General features: G+C 35.6%; 1 protein-coding gene across 2 annotated transcripts in view; it reads left to right on the plus strand.

The window, feature by feature from the left end:
- The first annotated feature begins 8,232 nt into the window (after positions 1–8,232).
- Positions 8,233–19,369, plus strand: part of GPR180 (G protein-coupled receptor 180) — a 41,090-nt gene continuing 29,953 nt past the window's right edge. Inside the window, exons 1-2 of one of the 2 annotated variants that reach the window (XM_007501394.3) lie at positions 8,233–8,666; positions 14,406–14,567. In XM_007501394.3, the coding sequence (XP_007501456.1) occupies positions 8,519–8,666; positions 14,406–14,567 (310 nt within the window). In that variant the 5' untranslated portion in view covers positions 8,233–8,518. The remainder of the gene's footprint in view (positions 8,667–14,405; positions 14,568–19,369) is intronic. The other variant, XM_001377530.4, reaches the window with a different exon arrangement.

The following is a 19,369-nucleotide window of genomic DNA, read 5'->3' on the forward strand; positions in this document are numbered from 1 at the left end:
AAAAAATATCTTCCAAGGGATCGTGTAACCATGGAAAAATATTCTAAATTAATTAATTAAATTAATTAATTTTTTAAAAAGAAAAAATAAAAATATCTTCCAACTATAAAATCTTTCCCTTCCCAAAGGTCTGACATGTATACTATTCTGTGTTCACCTAATTTACTTATAGTTCCTTCTTTATATTCAAGTCATTCACCCATTCTGAGTTTATCTTGGTGTAGGGTGTGAGGTGTTGATCCAAACCTAATCTCTCCCACACCATCTTCCAATTTTCCCAGCAGTTTTTATTAAATAGTGGATTTTTGTCCCAAAAGCTGGGGTCTTTGGGTTTGTCATAGATTGTCTTGCTGAGGTCATTTACCCCAAGTCTATTCCACTGATCCTCCTTTCTGTCTTTTAGCCAGTACCAAAATGTTTTGATGACCACTGCTTTGTAATATAGTTTGAGATCTGGGACTGCAAGGCCACCTTTCTTTGTATTTTTTTTTTCATTATTTCCCTGGATATCCTTGATCTTCCAAATGAACTTTGTTATGGTTTTCTTTAATTCAGTAAAAAAAAGGTTTTTGGTAGTTCAATGGGTATGGCACTAAATAGATAGATCAGTTTGGGTAGGATGGTCATTTTTATTATATTAGTTCGTCCCACCCATGAGCTATTTGTTTTTTTAAAGTACCAGCTTCTAATCTTATTTATTAAATCAATAGTTCTTTGACTTTCAATTTTATTAATTTCTCCTTTGATTTTTAGAATCTCTAATTTAGTCTTCATTTGAGAATTTTTAATTTGTTCACTTTCTAGTTTTTTAATTTGCATGCCCAATTCATTGACCTCTGCCCTTCTTAATTTGTGTATGTATGAATTCAAGAATATAAATTTCCCCCTGAGTACTGCTTTGGCTGCATCCCATAGGTTTTGAAAGGATGTCTCACCATTGTCATTTTCTTCAATGCAGTTATTAATTGTTTCTACGATTTGTTCTTTGACTAGCCGGTTTTGGAGAATCATATTGTTTAATTTCCAATTAATTTTTGATTCATCTCTCCGTGTATCCTTACTAATTATTATTTTTATTGCATTTTGGTCTGAGAAGGTTGTATTTATTATTTCTGCCCTTTTGCACTTGTTTGCAATGATTTTGTGCACTAATACATGGTCAATTTTTGTGAATGTACCATGTGCTGCTGAAAAGAAGGTATATTCCTTTTTGTCCCTATTTGTTTTTCTCCATATGTCTACTACCTCTAATTTTTCTAAGATTTCATTCGCTTCTCTCACCTCTTTCTTATTTATTTTTTGGTTTGATTTATCTAGTCTGGATAGAGGAAGGTTCAGATCTCCCACTAGTATAGTTTTTCCATGTATTTCATCCTTGAGCTCCTCTACTTTCTCCTTTAGAAATTTGGATGCTATGCCATTTGGTGCATACATATTGAGTACAGATATTTCCCCATTGTTTATACTGCCTTTTTATCAGGATGTAATTACCTTCCCTATCTCTTTTATCTAGATTTATTTTTACTTTGGCTTTTTCAGATATCATGATTGCTACTCCTGCCTTCTTTTTATCAGTTGATGCCCAATATACTTGGCTCCATCCTCTTACTTTCACCCTATGTGTATCTACCTTCTTCATGTGTGTTTCTTGCAGACAGCATATGGTAGGGTTTTGGATTCTAATCCACTCTGCTATTTGCTTGTGTTTTATGGGTGAGTTCATTCCATTCACATTCAGAGTTATGATTACCAGCTGTGTATTTCCCAGCATTTTGATTTCTACTCATGGTCCTGCCTTTTCTTCTTTCACTATTTCCTTCTACACCAATGTTTCTTCATAGTCAGTCCCCCTAGTTCCCTCCCTTATTTTACTTCCCTTTCTACCCCCTCCCTTTTTATTCCCTCCCTTATTTTCCCCTGTAGTCTTTTTAAAATTCCCCCCCATCCTTTCCCTCCCTTGTACTGCTTCCCTCCCCAGTCCGTTTTTTTTTTTACCCTTGTACTCCCCTATAGGGCACAAATCTATACTCTTCCCTAATGGATTGGATTGCTCTTCCCTCTTTGGGTCAGTTTCAAAGCACGTAAGAGTTGGGTATTTCCTATCTCCAGCCTCTTTACCCTTCCAGTGTATTGATGTTCTCTCCCCTCCCGCCATGAGCTTCTTTGTGACATATAAATTTACCCCCATTTGTTTCTTTTCCCATTTCTTTTAGTATTAACCTCTTTTTTTTTTAGCTCCGGTTGTGTATATATATATATACACACACGTATATGTATTTATGCATGCATATATCTATATACTTATTTATGTCTTGTCCTTTCATCCTATACAGCTTGTCACTGTTCTCTCTAAGTGTAATTCTTCTAGCTGCCCAGGTGATAGTAACAGTTTTTAAGAGTTACCAATGACCTCTTTTCTTATAGGGATACATATCATTTTAACTTATTGAGTCTCTTAAAAATTTTTTTTGTTGTTGATTTGTTTTTTCTTTCCCCCCCTCTTTTTTAATTACCTTTTTACGATTCTCTTGAATTCTGTGCTTGGACATCAAATTTTCTGTTCAGATCTGGTCTTTTCTTTATGAATGTTTGGAATTCTTCTATTGTGTTGAATGACCATACTTTCCCCTATAAGAATGTAGTCAATTTTGATGGGTATTTGATTCTTGGTTGTAGACCTAGTTCCCTTGTGTTCTGGAATATCATATTCCATGCCTTTTGGTCCTTCGGTGTGGATGCAGCCAGATTCTATGTTATCCTCACAGTGTTTCCATGGTATCTGAATGGCTTCTTCTTGGCAGCTTGTAATATCTTTTCTTTGGTCTGATAGTTTTTGAATTTGGCTATAACGTTTCTGGGTGTTGTCAGTTGGGGATTAAATACAAGAGGTGATCTGTGGATTCTTTCAATCTCCACTTTCCCCTCTTGTTCTAGGATATCGGGACAGTTTTCCTGAATAATTTCCTGTAGTTTTATGTCCAGGATTTTCCTTTTGTCATGGTCTTCTGGTTGTCCAATGATTCTTAAATTGTCTCTTCTCGAACGATTTTCCAAATTGTCTGTTTTGTGAATGAGAAGCTTCACATCTTCCTCAATTTTTTTCATTCTTTTTGTTTTGTTTTATAGTGTCCTGCTGCCTTGTGAGGTCACTTAATTACAGTTGTTGTATTCTGGTTCTTAAAGAATGGATTTCATCTCTGGCTTTTTGGTCATCCTTTTCCTTCTGGTCTGATTTTCTTTGAAGATCGTCTTTCATACTCTTTACCACGTCTTTCATCTCCTTTGCCTCATTTTCCAGCTGGTTGATTTTGGCTTTCAAGACACTATTTTCTTGTTTTAGTTCAAGTGCCTCTGTTTCTAGATGACTTATCTTAATTTTTAAGTTCTTTTCCAAATTGTCTTCAGCCTCTCTTAGTTGTGTTTTGAGTTCTTCCACAGCCTGTATCCAATTCGCTGGGATTTCTGGTTTATCGTTTGCTGATCTCTCCCCTTCTGTTGCATGTCTATTGTAGTTTCTTCTTCTTTTTCTGTTGTTTGCTCAAATTCACCTCTTCTTTACTCCCCGTATTTGTCTGTGCTCTTGCTCCTCTCATTTTTTTGTATTTTGGGGGCTTCTATCAGTCTTCCCTCTTGGAGCTTTAACAGAAGATCTCTTGGTGTACTGTCTGGGGGAGGGTTGTTGGGGGTTTGAGCTTCCCTGTCCTCTGGAGGCTTTTGATTGGCTTAAAGTCCAACAGTCAATGAGGATGGGTGGGGAGCCTGGGCTTCCCTGCATTCTGGAGACTTTTGATGGGATTAAGTTCAGCTTAGTTGGGTTGGGTGTGCTCTGAGTCCTAAACTTCCTGGAAGGCTGGAGCAAATATGGAGGATCTCCAAAGCTCTGGCCGGGCTGCCAGGTCTATGCTCCCTCTCTAGTTCCTTCCACACCATCTGTGTTGGATACTCTGAACTTCGCACAGTCCTGTTCTCAAGCTTTGCCCTTCAGACCAGCACCTTTGCCTGCCCAGAAGTTCCCACTGCTGCTGGAATCTCAGTGCTCTGAGTGGGAGGAGGGATGGGTCCTGGGACCTTCCTTCTGTCTTCCCCTTAAACCTGAGTGTTCTCTGATTCCGGCTTTTCAGGGGGCATACCTTTTGAATTAAGTCCAGCAGGAGGGTTCCTTGGCTCTGTCTTGTTGTTAAGTTTGGTTTTCAGTCCCCTGGGAGCATTTAGTTTGTGATCGGTAAGGAAGGGTTTTCAGAGGTCTGAACTTCTGATCCTTCTAGGCCACCATCTTGACTCCACCTCTAAGCCAAAAAAAAATCTCCAAGATTAATTTTAATTATTTGAATCCATACCTAAATTAGTATTCCAGCATGATTGTTGCAGTATTCCCTTCATATTTCAGATAATAGTTGACAAAATAAAGAGGCTCATTCTAGTCAATCAATCCTGTTAGCCTAGAATTCTAATAATCTAAAAGTGGGCTGTTGTGTCACACATAATGAGGTACTTACAATAATAAGACCCAGGTTCTACCTAGTTTACAATGTTTGTTTACAGAAAATCAGATGCTACTGATTAAATGGATATGGCAAGGGCAATACCTAAATAGTTCTTGTATGCATTTGGGAAAAATAAATTGGAAATGCTAATGAAAAATAAATGACTAGAAATGAATTAAGCTTTACTTATATTTCATATAGAGCAGCTAGGTGGCATAGTGGAATAGAGTGCTAGAACTGGAGTCAAGAGGACACATTTTCCTGAGTTCAAATCCAGTCTCAGACCTCAGAAACTTACTAGCTGAGTGACCCTAAGCAAGTCAATTAACCCCGCTTGCTTCAGTTTCCTCATCTGTAAAATTAGTTGGAGAAGGAAATGGCAAAACATTTTAGTATCATTGTCAGGAAAACCCCAAACAGGGTCACAGAAAATGAGACATAATTGAAATGATCTAACAACAACAATATTTAATATATCATTTGACATTGACAAGCTCACTTCATCAGTCATTTGTCACATATGGTATTCTTTTTAAAAATTATTTATTTTTATTTTCCAGATTATGTTAGTACAACTTTCAATAATAATTTCCTGACATTTGCCATCCATGTTCTCTCTCCCTTCTAACCTTCCTCCTTTTCCAAGACGGCAAGTTATATGACATAAGCTGTATATGTATTTATTATACAATGCATATTTCCATGTTCATCACGTTATGAAAGGAAACATCATTTATACTAGAGAAAAATTCATGAGAGGAAATAAAGTGAAAAATGATATGTTTCAGTCTGCATTGAGACTTAGACAGCTCCAACACTGAACAGCTTTTTTCTTTTTGTCATGAGTCTCTTAAGAGTTTTCTTGGGGGGCAGCTGGGTAGCTCAGTGGATTGAGAGCCAGACCTAGAGACGGGAGATCCTGGGTTCAAATCTGGCCTCAGACACTTCCCAGCTATGTGACCCTGGGCAAGTCACTTGACCCCCATTGCCTAGCCCTTACCACTCTTCTGCCTTGGAGCTAATACACAGTATTGACTCCAAGATGGAAGGTAAATGTTTAAAAAAAAAAAAGAGTTGTCTTGAATTCTTATGTTGCTGATGATAGTTGTCATTCCCAGTTGTTCATTGAACTTTATTGCTGTTAATGTGTACCATGTTCTCCTGGTTCTTTTCACTTCACTTTTCATCACTTCATCTAAGTTTTTCCAAGTTTTTTTTTTAACCAACTTGTTTATCATTTTTTTTTGGTGCAATAGTATTATATTACAATCACAGACCATACCTTGTTCAACCATTCCCCATCATATATGGTATTCTAAATGGCATATTACTCACAGAACCTTCACTTGAGGATATTTTCATGTCAGTTATGCTCACTTCTAACTCAGTTCTATCCCTGACTGCCCAACCTATTCCCTACTCTTTTCAATTCCCTTTTTGAAGTCATCTCCCTTTAGATTGTAAGCTAGTTGAGAGCAGTCTATTTCTTTGTTTGTAACTTTGTATTCTCTGGCTTAGTTCAGTGCTTATCACTAATAGAAATTTAATAAACACTTTACCTAATCTGAGATATCCCAAGTGAAGAGTAGGAATTTCATTATTTGGAAGGGTTGATAGTAGTACCCTCCCTCAGTTCACTTTTAGCATATTGTGACATACTGTTAAATCAGAAAATGTTAAACAAGATTTAAAAAAAAATTCTTATTAAGAATTTTATTATTGGGGGCAGCTGGGTAGCTCAGTGGATTGAGAGTCAGGTCTAGAGACGGGAGGTCTTAGGTTCAAATCTGACCTCAGACACTTCCCAGCTGTGTGACCCTGGGCAAGTCACTTGACCCCCATTGCCTAGCCCTTACCACTTGTCTGCCTTGGAACCAATACACAGTATTAACTCCAAGACAGAAGGTAAGGGTTTAAGAAAAAAAGAATTTTATTATTGATAATCATTAATATTGATATAAAGAAGGAAGTGGTGTAGTCTATAGACCATTGGATCTAGAATCAGAAAGACTTGAGTTCAAATCCTGCCTTACACTGGTATTAGCTATGTGACATTGGCCAAATTATTTAACCTATCTGCTTCCATTATCCCAGTAAAAAAACCTGTAAAATAAGAATAATAAAAGCACCTATCTCCAAAGATAATGTGCATAACAATATGTAAAGTGCTTTGCAAATTCTAATTATTTGCTGTGAACAAGAAAGTATTTTTGAGCTGTAAAAATTAGAACTATTTTAAATTATTTTTCACTTCATCTTTTCAGATGTCCTTTTGTGCATGCTTTAAGTGTGCATATTAATACAGTAGTGTTCATCTATGATTTGTAAATAAATATACATTTTTTGGTTCATATGCTCAAATTTTTTTTTTACTGAAAAAATTGCTTAATCAAAAAAGTTTAGAAGCTATTGCTCTGGTGCATTCCTCTCATCCTTTTTTTTTCTCCCCTAAAAATCATACTACATTATATTTCTATGTGTATATATACACATGTATATTAAAACAATGCTTTGTTTAATCTGAGGAATAATCAAGGTTCCTTGTACTGAGGTACCTACTAGAGATAGCATAGTATATTGGAAAGGGCAAGAGAATTATCAGAGATTCAAATTTATATTCCACCTCTGACATACACCAGTTGTGAGAATTTGAGTAAATCACTTCATTTCTATAAACTTAAATCTCCTCACTTGTAAAAGGAACCTATTTATATTGATTTAAAAAGTCTTAGCAAGGATGTTAATGTAAGATACAAAAGCACTCCTGGGGTGAGGTTCTTAATTTCTGTCACAGACCTTAGGTAGAGCCTAAGGACCCTTTCTCAGAATAATGTTTTTAATACAGAAAATACAAAGGATTACAAAAGAAATCAGTCATGCTGAAATCACAGTTAAAGAAAGAGTTAATTGCATCAAGGCTTTTGGAAGGCCCTATATTAAAGAAAATCAGGTGAAGAACTCATCTTAGATAAAAATGTCATTCGTTTTTTCAGTATCTCCATCTACAACCACCTGATTTAAGAAGTCCAGGAAGTTGTATACATGACAAGATAAACTAAGTCTAGTGTGAACATATGCACCTATGTAACAGTTAATTGTTACTGGCGCTCATCAGACTGGAATTTGTCCTGAAAAGATTAGTCTCATTGCAGTCTTTGCTTTGATGGTTGTTCATTCCAGCGTTTTCCTCCTTTCAATTATTTCCCATTTATCCTATATGGTTGGTTTTGTATATATTGTTTGCATGTGGTCTCCCCCCTTAGATGGTAAGGTCCTTGTAGGTGCTTTTTGCGTTTGTCCCCAGAGTTTAGCTCAATTCCCGCACATAGTTGGCACTAAATAAATATTCGTTGAAATGAATCTCTCTCTTATATATGTTTTTGTGTAGTCTCCTCCACTAACTTTAAGCTCCTTGAGGGCAGGGGTTGTCTTTTGCTTCTTTTCATCTCCTCAGCGTTTGGCGTATACCTAGCACATAGTTGGCACTTAATAAGTGTTTTCTGTATTGAAGTGAATTGAAAATTGCTCACATTCTACAATTTTTCGACTTTTGGAAACTCTCCCATCCTCCTAGTTCTTTTCTCAATCTTCCTTCCCTAGGGCAATATAAAAATCCGAGCAAGATACCTTCTAAAAGCTGTACTGAGATTGCGCGAAGGTTTACGCGCATGCTTAGTAGCTAGGAGGGGGAGGGCGGGGACAAATTTCTACCGCCTGAAGCTTTAGTCTTTCCAATTTTCAGGGAAAAGGCGGGAACTAGTCAGAGGGGTACAGGAGGGGTGAGAGCCTAGTAGGTGATGTTTGTCCCGCCCACATTTCGTTCTGATTGGTGCGCATTCTCACTCCAGGCGGGGCTCATTGGCTGTCAGTTGAGGCGGTGTCGAGTTGCCGGCATCTTGCCCCGCCCTTTCCCTCTGTTGTCTACGTGGGGGACCTGAAGCAGTTTCGGGGTCGGGGTCGGGGGTTGGGGGTTGGGGGTTGGGGGTGGAGTCCCTGGTCCCTGAGTGAGGGCCTGTGGTTATCTGGGTGCGGGAATGTGGGGGCTTCAGCTGCTCCTGACGATGGCTTTCAGTTGCTTCTGTTGGCTGCCCAGCAGCCGGGGCAAGACCCTGAGGGGCAGCTTCAGCAGCTCCTCGGCCTGGATGCTGCAGGGCCAGAGTATCAGCCACTTCCAGTTCTATGGTAGGTACCTGGCGCTGAGAAGGGGGCACCAGGCCCTCTTCCCCCGCCTCTCGCCCTGGGGCTTGAGCCACGTATGCATCCTAGGCCTCTGGGCCCTCGATGTATGCCAGTGTGGTGACAGCAGGAGAGTGGAAGTGGAAAGGAGGGAGGATGTCTCCTCCGTTCTGCCCTCCCCCTGCTTCGGAGTGGGTGGGTGGGGAGGGGTTAGAAATAAAGGGGCTTTCTCCTGGTCCCAGCTCCCTGAGCCTTCAATAACCACTTACCATCCCCTCCGAGCCCCCTCCAATGTGCTTCCCTAGTTAGTGGATCCTTAACTTTAGAGTTGGAAAGGGACTTGTCAATTTGTCAGAAGAAAACAGACCTAGAAAGATATGTCACACAAATACTAAGTAGCAGAGCAGAGATACTAATCCAGGCCTTTTGGTTACAAATTTTTCGTCTTTACAGCCCATTGCCCAAGTGTAGAAATATTAATCAGCCTCCTCTTCTTCATCTCTCAGTGTATCTTCCCAATCTTCAACCCCAATTTTTAAAAAAGTATATCAGTCAGGAAACATTCATTAAATGCCTCTGTGTACCAGATAGGAGCAGTTAACTGGCTCAGTGGATACAATGTCTGGTCTGGAGTCAGGAAGGCCCAAGTTCAAATCTTAGCTCAGAACCTAGCAGTGTTACCCTGTTACATAGTTAATCCTATTTGCTTCAATTTCCTAATCTGTAAAATGGCAAACCACTTCAATATTTTAGCTAAAAAATCTCACATAAGGTCATGAAGTTTTTTTAATCTTTGTTTTATTAATAGAATTTATTTACACATGTCTCAGCCTCTTTTTCTGCTCATAGAAGGCATCATCAGGGAGGTAGATATGTATATCAAAATGATGTCTTTCAGATTCCATTTTTCAGTTCATTTTCTGGAGTGACATTCATCATTTATTCTTCATGTATTAAATATGTAGTTTCCACTTTAAATATGTAGTCTTCCACTTTATTATTCCTTTTTGCACAATAGTATTCCATCACCAACATATACCACAATTTGTTCAGCCATTCCCCAATTGAAGGGCAGCCCCTCATTTTCCAATTTTTTGCCTATAAATACATTTCAAAGTAGCAAATGTTTTAAGGGTTTTTTTTTTTTTAGATTCCTCTCTTTTAAGCCCAGGTTTTCTTTCACTTGTAAAGTATCTCTGCTGTGATTTTGGATTAGAGGTGTACAAACTAAGGCACTAAAAATTGTTTACTCTGTGACCAAAAAAAAGGGCAAATCCCTAATAAAAGACTTTGGTTTTGATTTCATGACCTATTTTGTTTCTGCTCTTATATTTGTAGACTAATTATGCCTGCTTCATTCAGGACTCATACAAAGTTTTGGAATCCAAGTTAAGTTCCAGTTATTCATGGTTTGAATAATTTGTTTCTCTGGTGTTAGGTCCTTGAGAGCTAGACTAGTATCATACTAGGTATCTTTAGTTCCCTAAATATATAGTAGTGCATTATATTTAACTTAATGTATGTAGTTAATGTAGTTAACCCTGGCAAATCTCTTGACTTTTTGCCTTAGTTTCCTCATCTGTAAAATGAGCTGGAAAAGTTTCAAAATGGCAAGCCACTCCAGTATTTTTGCCAAGAAAACCTCAAATGAGGTCATAAAAGTTGGAATGAACAAGAAGCTCAGTGGGTAGAGAGCTCCTGGGCATGGTCAAGAAGAGCTGAGTTCAAATCCAGCCTAGATACTCACTTGCGGTATAACCCTGGGCAAATCACCTAACTTCTGTTTGCCTGAATTCACTAGAGAAGGAAATGGCAAACCACTCCATTATCTTTGCCAAGAAAACCCACATGGAATCATGAAGTCATGGACAAGACCAAACAACAATACTGATACTTCATTTAAGTCCTGGTTCTGTCATTAACTCATTTTGTGATAATAACTCTCTTGACCTCAGTTTCCTCATCTGTAAAATGGACTGCATAGCTTTTTAAAGGTCCCCATTGAGCTCTTAATCTTGTGATCACTAAGATCCCTTCTATCAATTATTCCTCAGTCACCATCTTTTTATATTTCTTCAAGAATCAAACTTGCTCATGACCTGTAGGTCTCATTATTGATTATGTGATTTATTCTGGATGACTCCTATGCTTTCTTCTTTCCTTAACAGAGACTATCCTACTAACATCAGTGTTTACCAAAGTGGGGTTTGTTCCACAGGTAAATAGTGGTTGTTGGGGCCAAAAAGTGGCAATGTGATGATCAGGATATGGTCTAGAGATGATTCTAAGGGGAATACACTGGGCTAGAAAGCTTCTTAGGAGAAATTAGAATTAGAATCAAAGAATTTTAGTTCTAGAAGGTTAATCATCAAATTCAGACCTTTCATTTTGCAGAAAATAAAACAGGTGTGGAGATAAAATGACTTACCAGAAGTCACCTAACACATTAATGATGAGCTCAGACCAGGACCCAGATCTCTAGGTTTTCAGTGTAGTTTTTTTCAATAAGATAACAGCATATTGCTTTCTGCTATTTGTGTAGAAGAAGGAAAGAAAGGGTGTTTGAGAGAGTTAAGGTTAAACTGGCTAAATGAAAAGAGGGAAAAAAACCGTATGGAAAATGTAATTGGAAAAAAACATGCAATGATGTAATCGTTTAACTTAATCAGTGGCTACTTTAATCTGAGAAGTTGAAATTCTGGAAATGCAATCTTAGTTGTATATGGTATTATCCCATAGCTACCATATATGTATTGTCATGCTCTATTCAATAAGAGAATTTCACATTTTCAATTTAACAGTAAATTGATTGTAACTATACCTAAACTATATTGTTTTTCTATATGATGACATGATAAAATAGATTTAGATAATACAATAGATAACATGATAAAATAGACTACAACCCAGTATTAATAATTAAAAATTTGATTCTAACTTCTCCATTGGGATTCAAGACTAAGCAAAGCATATAGAGGATTATTAAAATATTCCTATTGTTGACTATTAAACATCATAGCACCTTTGATTGTATGTACCTCTTACACCTAGGCAATGCTAATGCAATGCAATACAATGGGAAAAATATTGGATTTATATAAAGAATCTCTCTTTGAATCCTGATTCTGCCATTTACTGGCATTGTTACTTCAAACATCTCACCCTTTCAGGCCCTCAATTTCCTCATCTGTAAAATGAGAAACTAGAGATGATCTTTAAGGAACCTTCCTACTCTGACATTTTATAGTTTTTTTTCATCAAAAGGATGGAAGCTACTCAGTACTGGCAAAATGACTTAGATTGCTCTAATACTTCAGTGTACTAACCTGACCCTCAGAAATCTTATAAGAAATTACATTTACTTCATACTAAATTTACTACATATATTTAGAGAACAAGTTATTCTGATTAAATGAATATAGCAGGACTTCGTTGTATGGCAACCAATATGTTCCAAGACCCTTCACGTAAGTTGAAATTTGCCCATAATAAAATGAACATATATATATATGAATATATCTAGACACTTTATGACTTTTCTTAGGCTTACCAGAGCTACCAGTATCACTTATACAATGGAGTCGTTATTTGTAACTAAATCGTGTTAATAAAACAAAGAGAAAAATTGCCTTGATTAGGACATGACTTGTTACAACAAGAACTTCAGACAAATGCAGGACCAGCATTTGGTGCAAAACAGCAGAGTGACTTACACTAAGGCTTCTCAGAGCAAGAATGAGTGTGATTGCATGAATTGCTGTAAGAGTTTATGCAACTTGGGGGAAAATGGCACAGATTTAGTGTACAATTTAAAATATCTACTTTATGTATTTTTTTGCCTTTATTTTTTTGGTTAACAGTTGCATATACCTGAATTTGTGTGTGCTGAATTCACCTAAAACAAGGTCCTACCGTATTCCTCTTATTAAGTTTTTATGTATGATATTCATGCATTAGCAAATGTAAAATAATTAGAATATAATAAAAAATGTAACATCAGAATTGTATAAAACACCTATGATCTTGCATTGCCTCAGAGATGTTATCATGCATAATGATTATTATTGTATTATGGAATGTTTAGAAGGTTTAGAAGACCTGATTCAATATGTACTGATATTATGATGATATTAAAAATATTGCAAAATGCCTTTTTGAAATAACTTCCAGTTTCAGCTTAGAGAAGGCTGCATGCTATTGTCAACATAGAAATCTCCAATTTACAAGCTAGTGTTAAAACTTGGGGTTCATCAGATCTTACTAGGCTACAAGTTTGGAGGTTTCTAGATTCCATGTTGATACTTCTAATGGAAAGAGCATGGGACTCAGAGCCAGAATACCTAGTTTTGAATTTTGTTCTGTCACTTTTGGCTTTGTGACCAAGGGCAAATCTGATCCTCAGTTTATCAGTAATGTAGAACTAACAACCTACTCACCCTCACCTCACAGGGCTATTGTGAACATCAAATGAAATGATGCATGAAAAGAATTTTTTAACCACAAAATACTATGTAAATATGAAAGATTACTATTAGCTATTTTGTTTATCATTCGCCTCTTTCACATGAGAGCCAGTGCAAAAAACTCTTCCCCACCCAAAAATAAAGATTATTTCAGCTCTCTAATGTTTTGACTAGAGTTTATTATGGTCACTTTTAAGTCAGATTTTGAAATGTTTTTATGTGTGAATTTTAAAATTCCAGATTCTAAAAGAGGAAATTAAAATTTGAAAGGAAACACTTATGAATTGCTAATCATCATTGTAAATCAATCAGTTAGCTAACAAATATTTAAGTGTCTGCTATGTGAAAGACACTGTGCTAAGCACTGATCCTATAGACCATTAGATGACTTATAGTACATTTGGAGGAAAGAGATCAAATCATGTTAAAAATAAATATAATTACATGCATCTCCTACAAATATAGCAAAAATAGGGAAAAGTCTCAAGCTTAGTAATGAACTTTTCCAACAGAATTCCAATTAAAAATGAATATATTCCTTTGAATTTCATACTAAATTAATTTGTCATATCATTCATTCAATGAATATTATGTTATCCACTGTATTTAAGACTGTACTAAGTTTTCTAATAGAAAGTAGAATTATAGTCATGACCCTTTGATGATATTCAGGCTTCTAGGGGAAATGATGTAGAACATAATAATTATACAAATAATTATAATATAAGGTAGAATGTACTAATGCAAGTGGGATCAAGAGAAGGGGTAGAGGTGTGTCATGGTTCAGTTCAGTGGAAGGAATGGTGGTAGATTTGTCATCAGAGGATTTGAACTCAGATCCCACTTCTTCCACTTTATCCATTTGACATTGGTCAAGTCACCAGACTTTTTTGGATCTTATCTATAAAATAAGAAGGCTGGGCAAGATGATCTTTGAAGTCCCTTCGAGCTTTACCTTTATGATCGTTTTAGAAGTGGTTGAGATGGTAACTAACTTGGAACTTTAGGTTTGATTAAGAAATAGTTCAGAGTAACTTTGGAGAAGGACTTTCAAGGTGGAGGTTACAGTGTGAAGGAAAGTTACAGTTGGTGTCTTGGGAGAGGTTAATCAAATTTGGTTAGAGCATAGGCTATGTAAAGAGGAATAGTTGTAGACAAGACTGGAAAAGTACTTTGGGGTTTTAAGAATTTTGGCCTGAGTTTGACAAACAATTTTCCTATCATTTCTTTCATGATTTTATATGAGACCAAACTAGTTAATAACAATTTTTTTCATGTCAAGGTGATCATGCTCTTCTATGTGTCAGAATCAACAACATAGCAGCAGCTGTTGGAAAAGAAGCTAAAATTTACTTGTTTCAAGCACAGGAATGGCTAAGGCTACAGGAAGGCAATCAAGAGCTTTATAGCTGCACAGAAAAATTATCCAAAGCTCCTCTGACAGGTGAGTTTAACCAATCCCTCATACATATTTTCCATAATATTTCCACATCCATTGTTTGATAAAAATATTGTTTACATTTTTATATTTTGTTTTGTTTGTATTCTACAAATGAAAATTGTATGGAGATATATTATTTATTTGCCACTTGGCAGAATCAATTTTTTAAAATAGCCATTCCTTTGGAAAAATTTCTAAAATATTTCATTGGCAAGCTACCTACTACTACTAAAGTAGTAACACATCTTTTTTTTTGGTCATATGTATTTTTGGAAAATCTCCATAGAGGTTTGAACTTCATCTTTAGTGCTATTTTTTTTTTAAGTTTGCTCTTGATATATGTGCCTGAGACAAAAGATCAGACACCTATGTGTAATAGTTTAATTTTCAACCTGGCCATGCCTCTAAAGAGAAATCACTTTCATTAACCCAAACTAATTCTGGAAATCCTTCAGATTTTCCAAACCTTTCAAAATCATTCTAAGCAATAAGCCTTTAACTACCCAGAATATACTGGAAATCTTTGCTAGTAAAGAAGTAAGCTATATATCCTAATTCTACTTGGTTCTTTCTTTAATCATTTTAAAAGCATACTTTAATAAATCCATGGTCTCATCAATGTTGATATTTCCTGTATGGTTGATACCTTAGAAATGCAGATCATTAACCATCCATGCCTTCTCATCTTGTGTGAATCTTACCCATGTTCTATATAATAGAGGTGCTGCCACCCAATGTACTTGAGGCCTTACTATTGGTCATTTAATGTGTCTTGAATACCAATGGGTGAAGCATCACACATTTTGGAATGATAACTTCTGTATGTGATGAGGAGACAACCAAGAACCAGTGTAGGAATTATTCTGTTGAATGGTCTCCAAATTTCTGATGGCTCTTGATACCTCAATTTGAATCTGGGCATATATTAAATTCCCACTTCTGTATATTCTGAATGCTGACTATTTGATTCTTGGAAGTTACTTGGTCAGACAGTTGAACAGGGAGAAAACAAGAATTGTGCTTTCCTATCACTTTCCACCCATTCAAGCACTCTAATCTAAGTGGGTGAGACAGGATGCCATTGTTGGGACTAGAGAGCTCTGAGTGATAAGATCCAGAAATCATAAAGACAATTTGCTATGTAAATTATGCGTGTGACTATGAACTTGCTTTTAGCATTAGGAATTTATTTGTATTTGGACAGTTCTCTAACCATGTAGCAGAGAAGATTTTGCTATTTTGCTATCTTTCTAAATATAACACACATGCACAAAAAATTGTGGATTTCAGTTCCCGGTTAATGGAGGAACAAAGCCTGATAACATTGTTGTAACAGCAAACCAAAATTTGATACTTATAAAAACTTACTCAATCTGAGTTCTTATATATTTTGAGCCAAAGAATTTTCCATCACTAATAAAAACTGTCAACAAGTAATTTCAAACATTGGTCATATCTGCATTAACTGATTACATGCTATTAAACTATAAACTCTAGGGGACTGCCTTATCTAAACTTTATATCTCCTCCAAGGCTAAGCACAATATTCTATGTACACAGTCGATATGTAATAAGTATTTGGTAAAATTAGTATGTTCTAATTACATGGCCAAAATAATAAAACTTCTGAAAAATGTGACTCAAATTTGTTGACAAACTACTTTAAACTTCATTTTTGGAGATTCATAGGCATGTTTTTTTGTCTTTTTATGTTTAATTTATGTATACATATATAAATAATCATATTTAAAATTGTTATTGAATGAAAAAAATTAAGATAGGTCAATGAAGTATCTAGAAGTAGAATCTATGAGAGATTGACAAGTTTAAGACTAAATTGAGGAAATATATCGTTATTGAATAAAAACAATCAGGAAAGTTGAATAACAATACAATTTTTCAAATGAGTGTAGATCCATAAACTCAGGTTTGTGATCTTTGTTGACTGAGTATGTGCTACAGTAGTGGTGATCACAACCCCATCTTGTGCTTCTCTTGGCCAGGTTATAGCATAAATATACCACGGGAAGTACCTACAGCATGTTGGAAGTTCCTTCAGATCATTTGACACTATAATACTAAGGAACAAATGGAGAAAAAACATTTTAAGTGTTTACTTTGTACTAGATGCTGTGCTAAACCCTGGAGATACAAATACAAGAAACAAGATAATCCCTTCCTTTAGGCAACTCACGTATAGGGAGTGGTAAACAAAAAGGGGTTTTTTGGTAGGGGAAGTAGACTGTGAGTGAAGTCATAGGGCAAATGATTTTAATTTTCTTTCTTAAAATGTAAATGTTGATTTAATTAATAGTTCCAGAAATAGAAATGGAAGGCAGAGTGGGGAAAAGAGTATACCCTCAGTGATATGGAATATAAGAGTCAGGTGTGGTATAAAGATGATGAGAGAGTAATGTGTTGGATCTATCTTGCCTTGGTATGGAGAACTCTCACCAATCTAGCACCAGGGCAAAAGTAGAGATTAGAGCCAGGAAGCATGATATGAAGGTGCCCAAAGAACTATGTAGTAGGTCTTGGACTGGTTGAGATGGAGAACACTCATCAGTCAGGAAGACAGGGTCCCATAGACTCTCCATCTGTTGTCCTTGTTCTTGTTACTTGATTGGCTGACCTATTATTTCAGGCATGGCTCTATGATAATTTTTAGTGTTAGAGGGGATCTTTGATTAGACTAGACACCATCTAATCTAATCTCCTTTTATACATAAGAAACTGAGGGCTCCAAAGTTTAAGTGATTTGCCTAGGGTCACATAAGTAGTAAAAGTGAAGGTGGTATTTAAATCTGGGTCCTCTGATTCACAATCCAGTGTTCTTTTTACTTCATCATGTTATTTCTCTAGAATTATTTTTTATACTGTTTCTGGTGTCTGGTTCATTATTGGTATTGGGCTGCAACTTCATATCTACCACGAGTCTTCCTTATCCTTTGAGTGATCTAGAACTTTACATTTTTGAAGAATACCAAACTGTGATTCATAAACATATAGCATGCCTGGTAGAAGAATATTGGTATGAAAAAGATAGATTCTTATTTTATGGAGAAACAGGAGCTCATTAAAGCATTTTTTAGTTTCTCCAAAAGACTAAAAATAATCAGTCTTTTATCCTGGGTTTAGTTGATCCTCCATCTTTGCTGGTTATTTGAGATAAGTTATACTTATGTACATCTATGCTCTCTCAGTGCTCATTATGTATATCATAATTTAGATAATAAACATTCTTTGTGTATTTGTTTTTTCCTTGGTGATTATTGTAGTAAAACTCCTTTGAATTTTTATGAATCTTTTTTAGGAGATTGTGCAATTATGCCTATACATTAATGCCATTATGTGCCACAAAAATATAAGCAAATTAAAAAAAATAATTTGTTATTTATTTGATATAGATTAGAAAGGAACTTTAGAGATCATTTAGACTAGTGTACATTTTATAGATCAAGAAATTGTAGAACTTTACATAGTTGGAAGTAGTATTTTCTTGCTTAGATCATTTTAGTAAATTAATGCTTAAATAGTCACTTTTTTAAATGATCCAGTACTATTCTCTTTCACAAAAAATATCTGAATAATTTTTTTTAGATTTTAAAGTAATTTAATGCTAAGAAGTTCTATTAATTAAAAGCACTCAGAATAATGTATAGGTTTCTCCACAAGTAATCTTAAGATAAAATCAACATTTGTTTTGAGTTTATAGAATCACAATGTATACATGTGTACATATATTTTATCCTGTTATTTACATGCATATGTGTACATATACATATATTTATACTTAGATGTTAAAGCCTCTTGTGATTTTCCTGTTCATATTATAATTAGTTTCCTTTTGCATATTTCTTGTATTTGATAAATCATATAAAGATGATTGTTGTCATTTCATGTAATTTTAGTTAACATTATTCATTTCCTTTTATAATTTGATTCAGCAATTAGCTGTAGTACACCAATCTCTGTAATTCAAATGTTGTTAATATTTGAGGTACTAATTACACTAGCATAGAATATGCATGCTGTGCTGTAGTCTTTTGTTTCAAAAACAATGACACACAGTTTTGTCAAGAGGCATGTTTCCCTGGCTTGCTGGAAACAGCATTGTTCAAAGGTGGCAAGAAAAAACAAAAGGCCAGTGTTATCTTTATGGAGCCCAAATTTGTTTTCTTTTGCTAAATAAATCCACAAAAAATATGTAGTCATTAAAATTGATTTTCAAAGTGTTGATCAAGATAATGGATAATTTATGTATACATCTATCCTGAAGTGAAAAATTACATATGACAAAAATGGGAAAACTTTAGATAATAATTGCCAAATGATATAATTGAAAATTAGCATCTAAAAATATAGTTCCTGAATCATTATTCATAATATATTTAAAATTCTGATGAAAGGTTTTTAATTATTTAGAAGACAGGACCTAGAGATGGCATCCTGGGATAGTGGAAAGAACACTGGATTTGAGGACAGTGGACCTGGATTCAAATTCCAGTCCTGCCACCTGTGTGACCCTAGGCAAGTCACTTTCAACTTAATTCAGTATATGTTTATTAAGCTTACTATATACATCACTCTACATTAAAGTCTTACTGTGATACCTTTTTATGTCATGGAGGTGACATTGTATTTTTCAGGCTTAGGCCAATAGAATGCAAGTGCTGGAAGGTCTTGCTAATAGGGGACTTGTATCTGCTTCAACCCTTCCTTTCATTTTACAAAGGAAGAAACAAAGTGGCACCTTAGCTCAGCTGGGGAGGAAGAGAAATATTTTAGTAGGCTAGGACGTAAAG

Source organism: Monodelphis domestica, chromosome 8 (genome assembly GCF_027887165.1).
Source record: "Monodelphis domestica isolate mMonDom1 chromosome 8, mMonDom1.pri, whole genome shotgun sequence".
In the NCBI taxonomy this organism is placed as follows: domain Eukaryota; kingdom Metazoa; phylum Chordata; class Mammalia; order Didelphimorphia; family Didelphidae; genus Monodelphis; species Monodelphis domestica.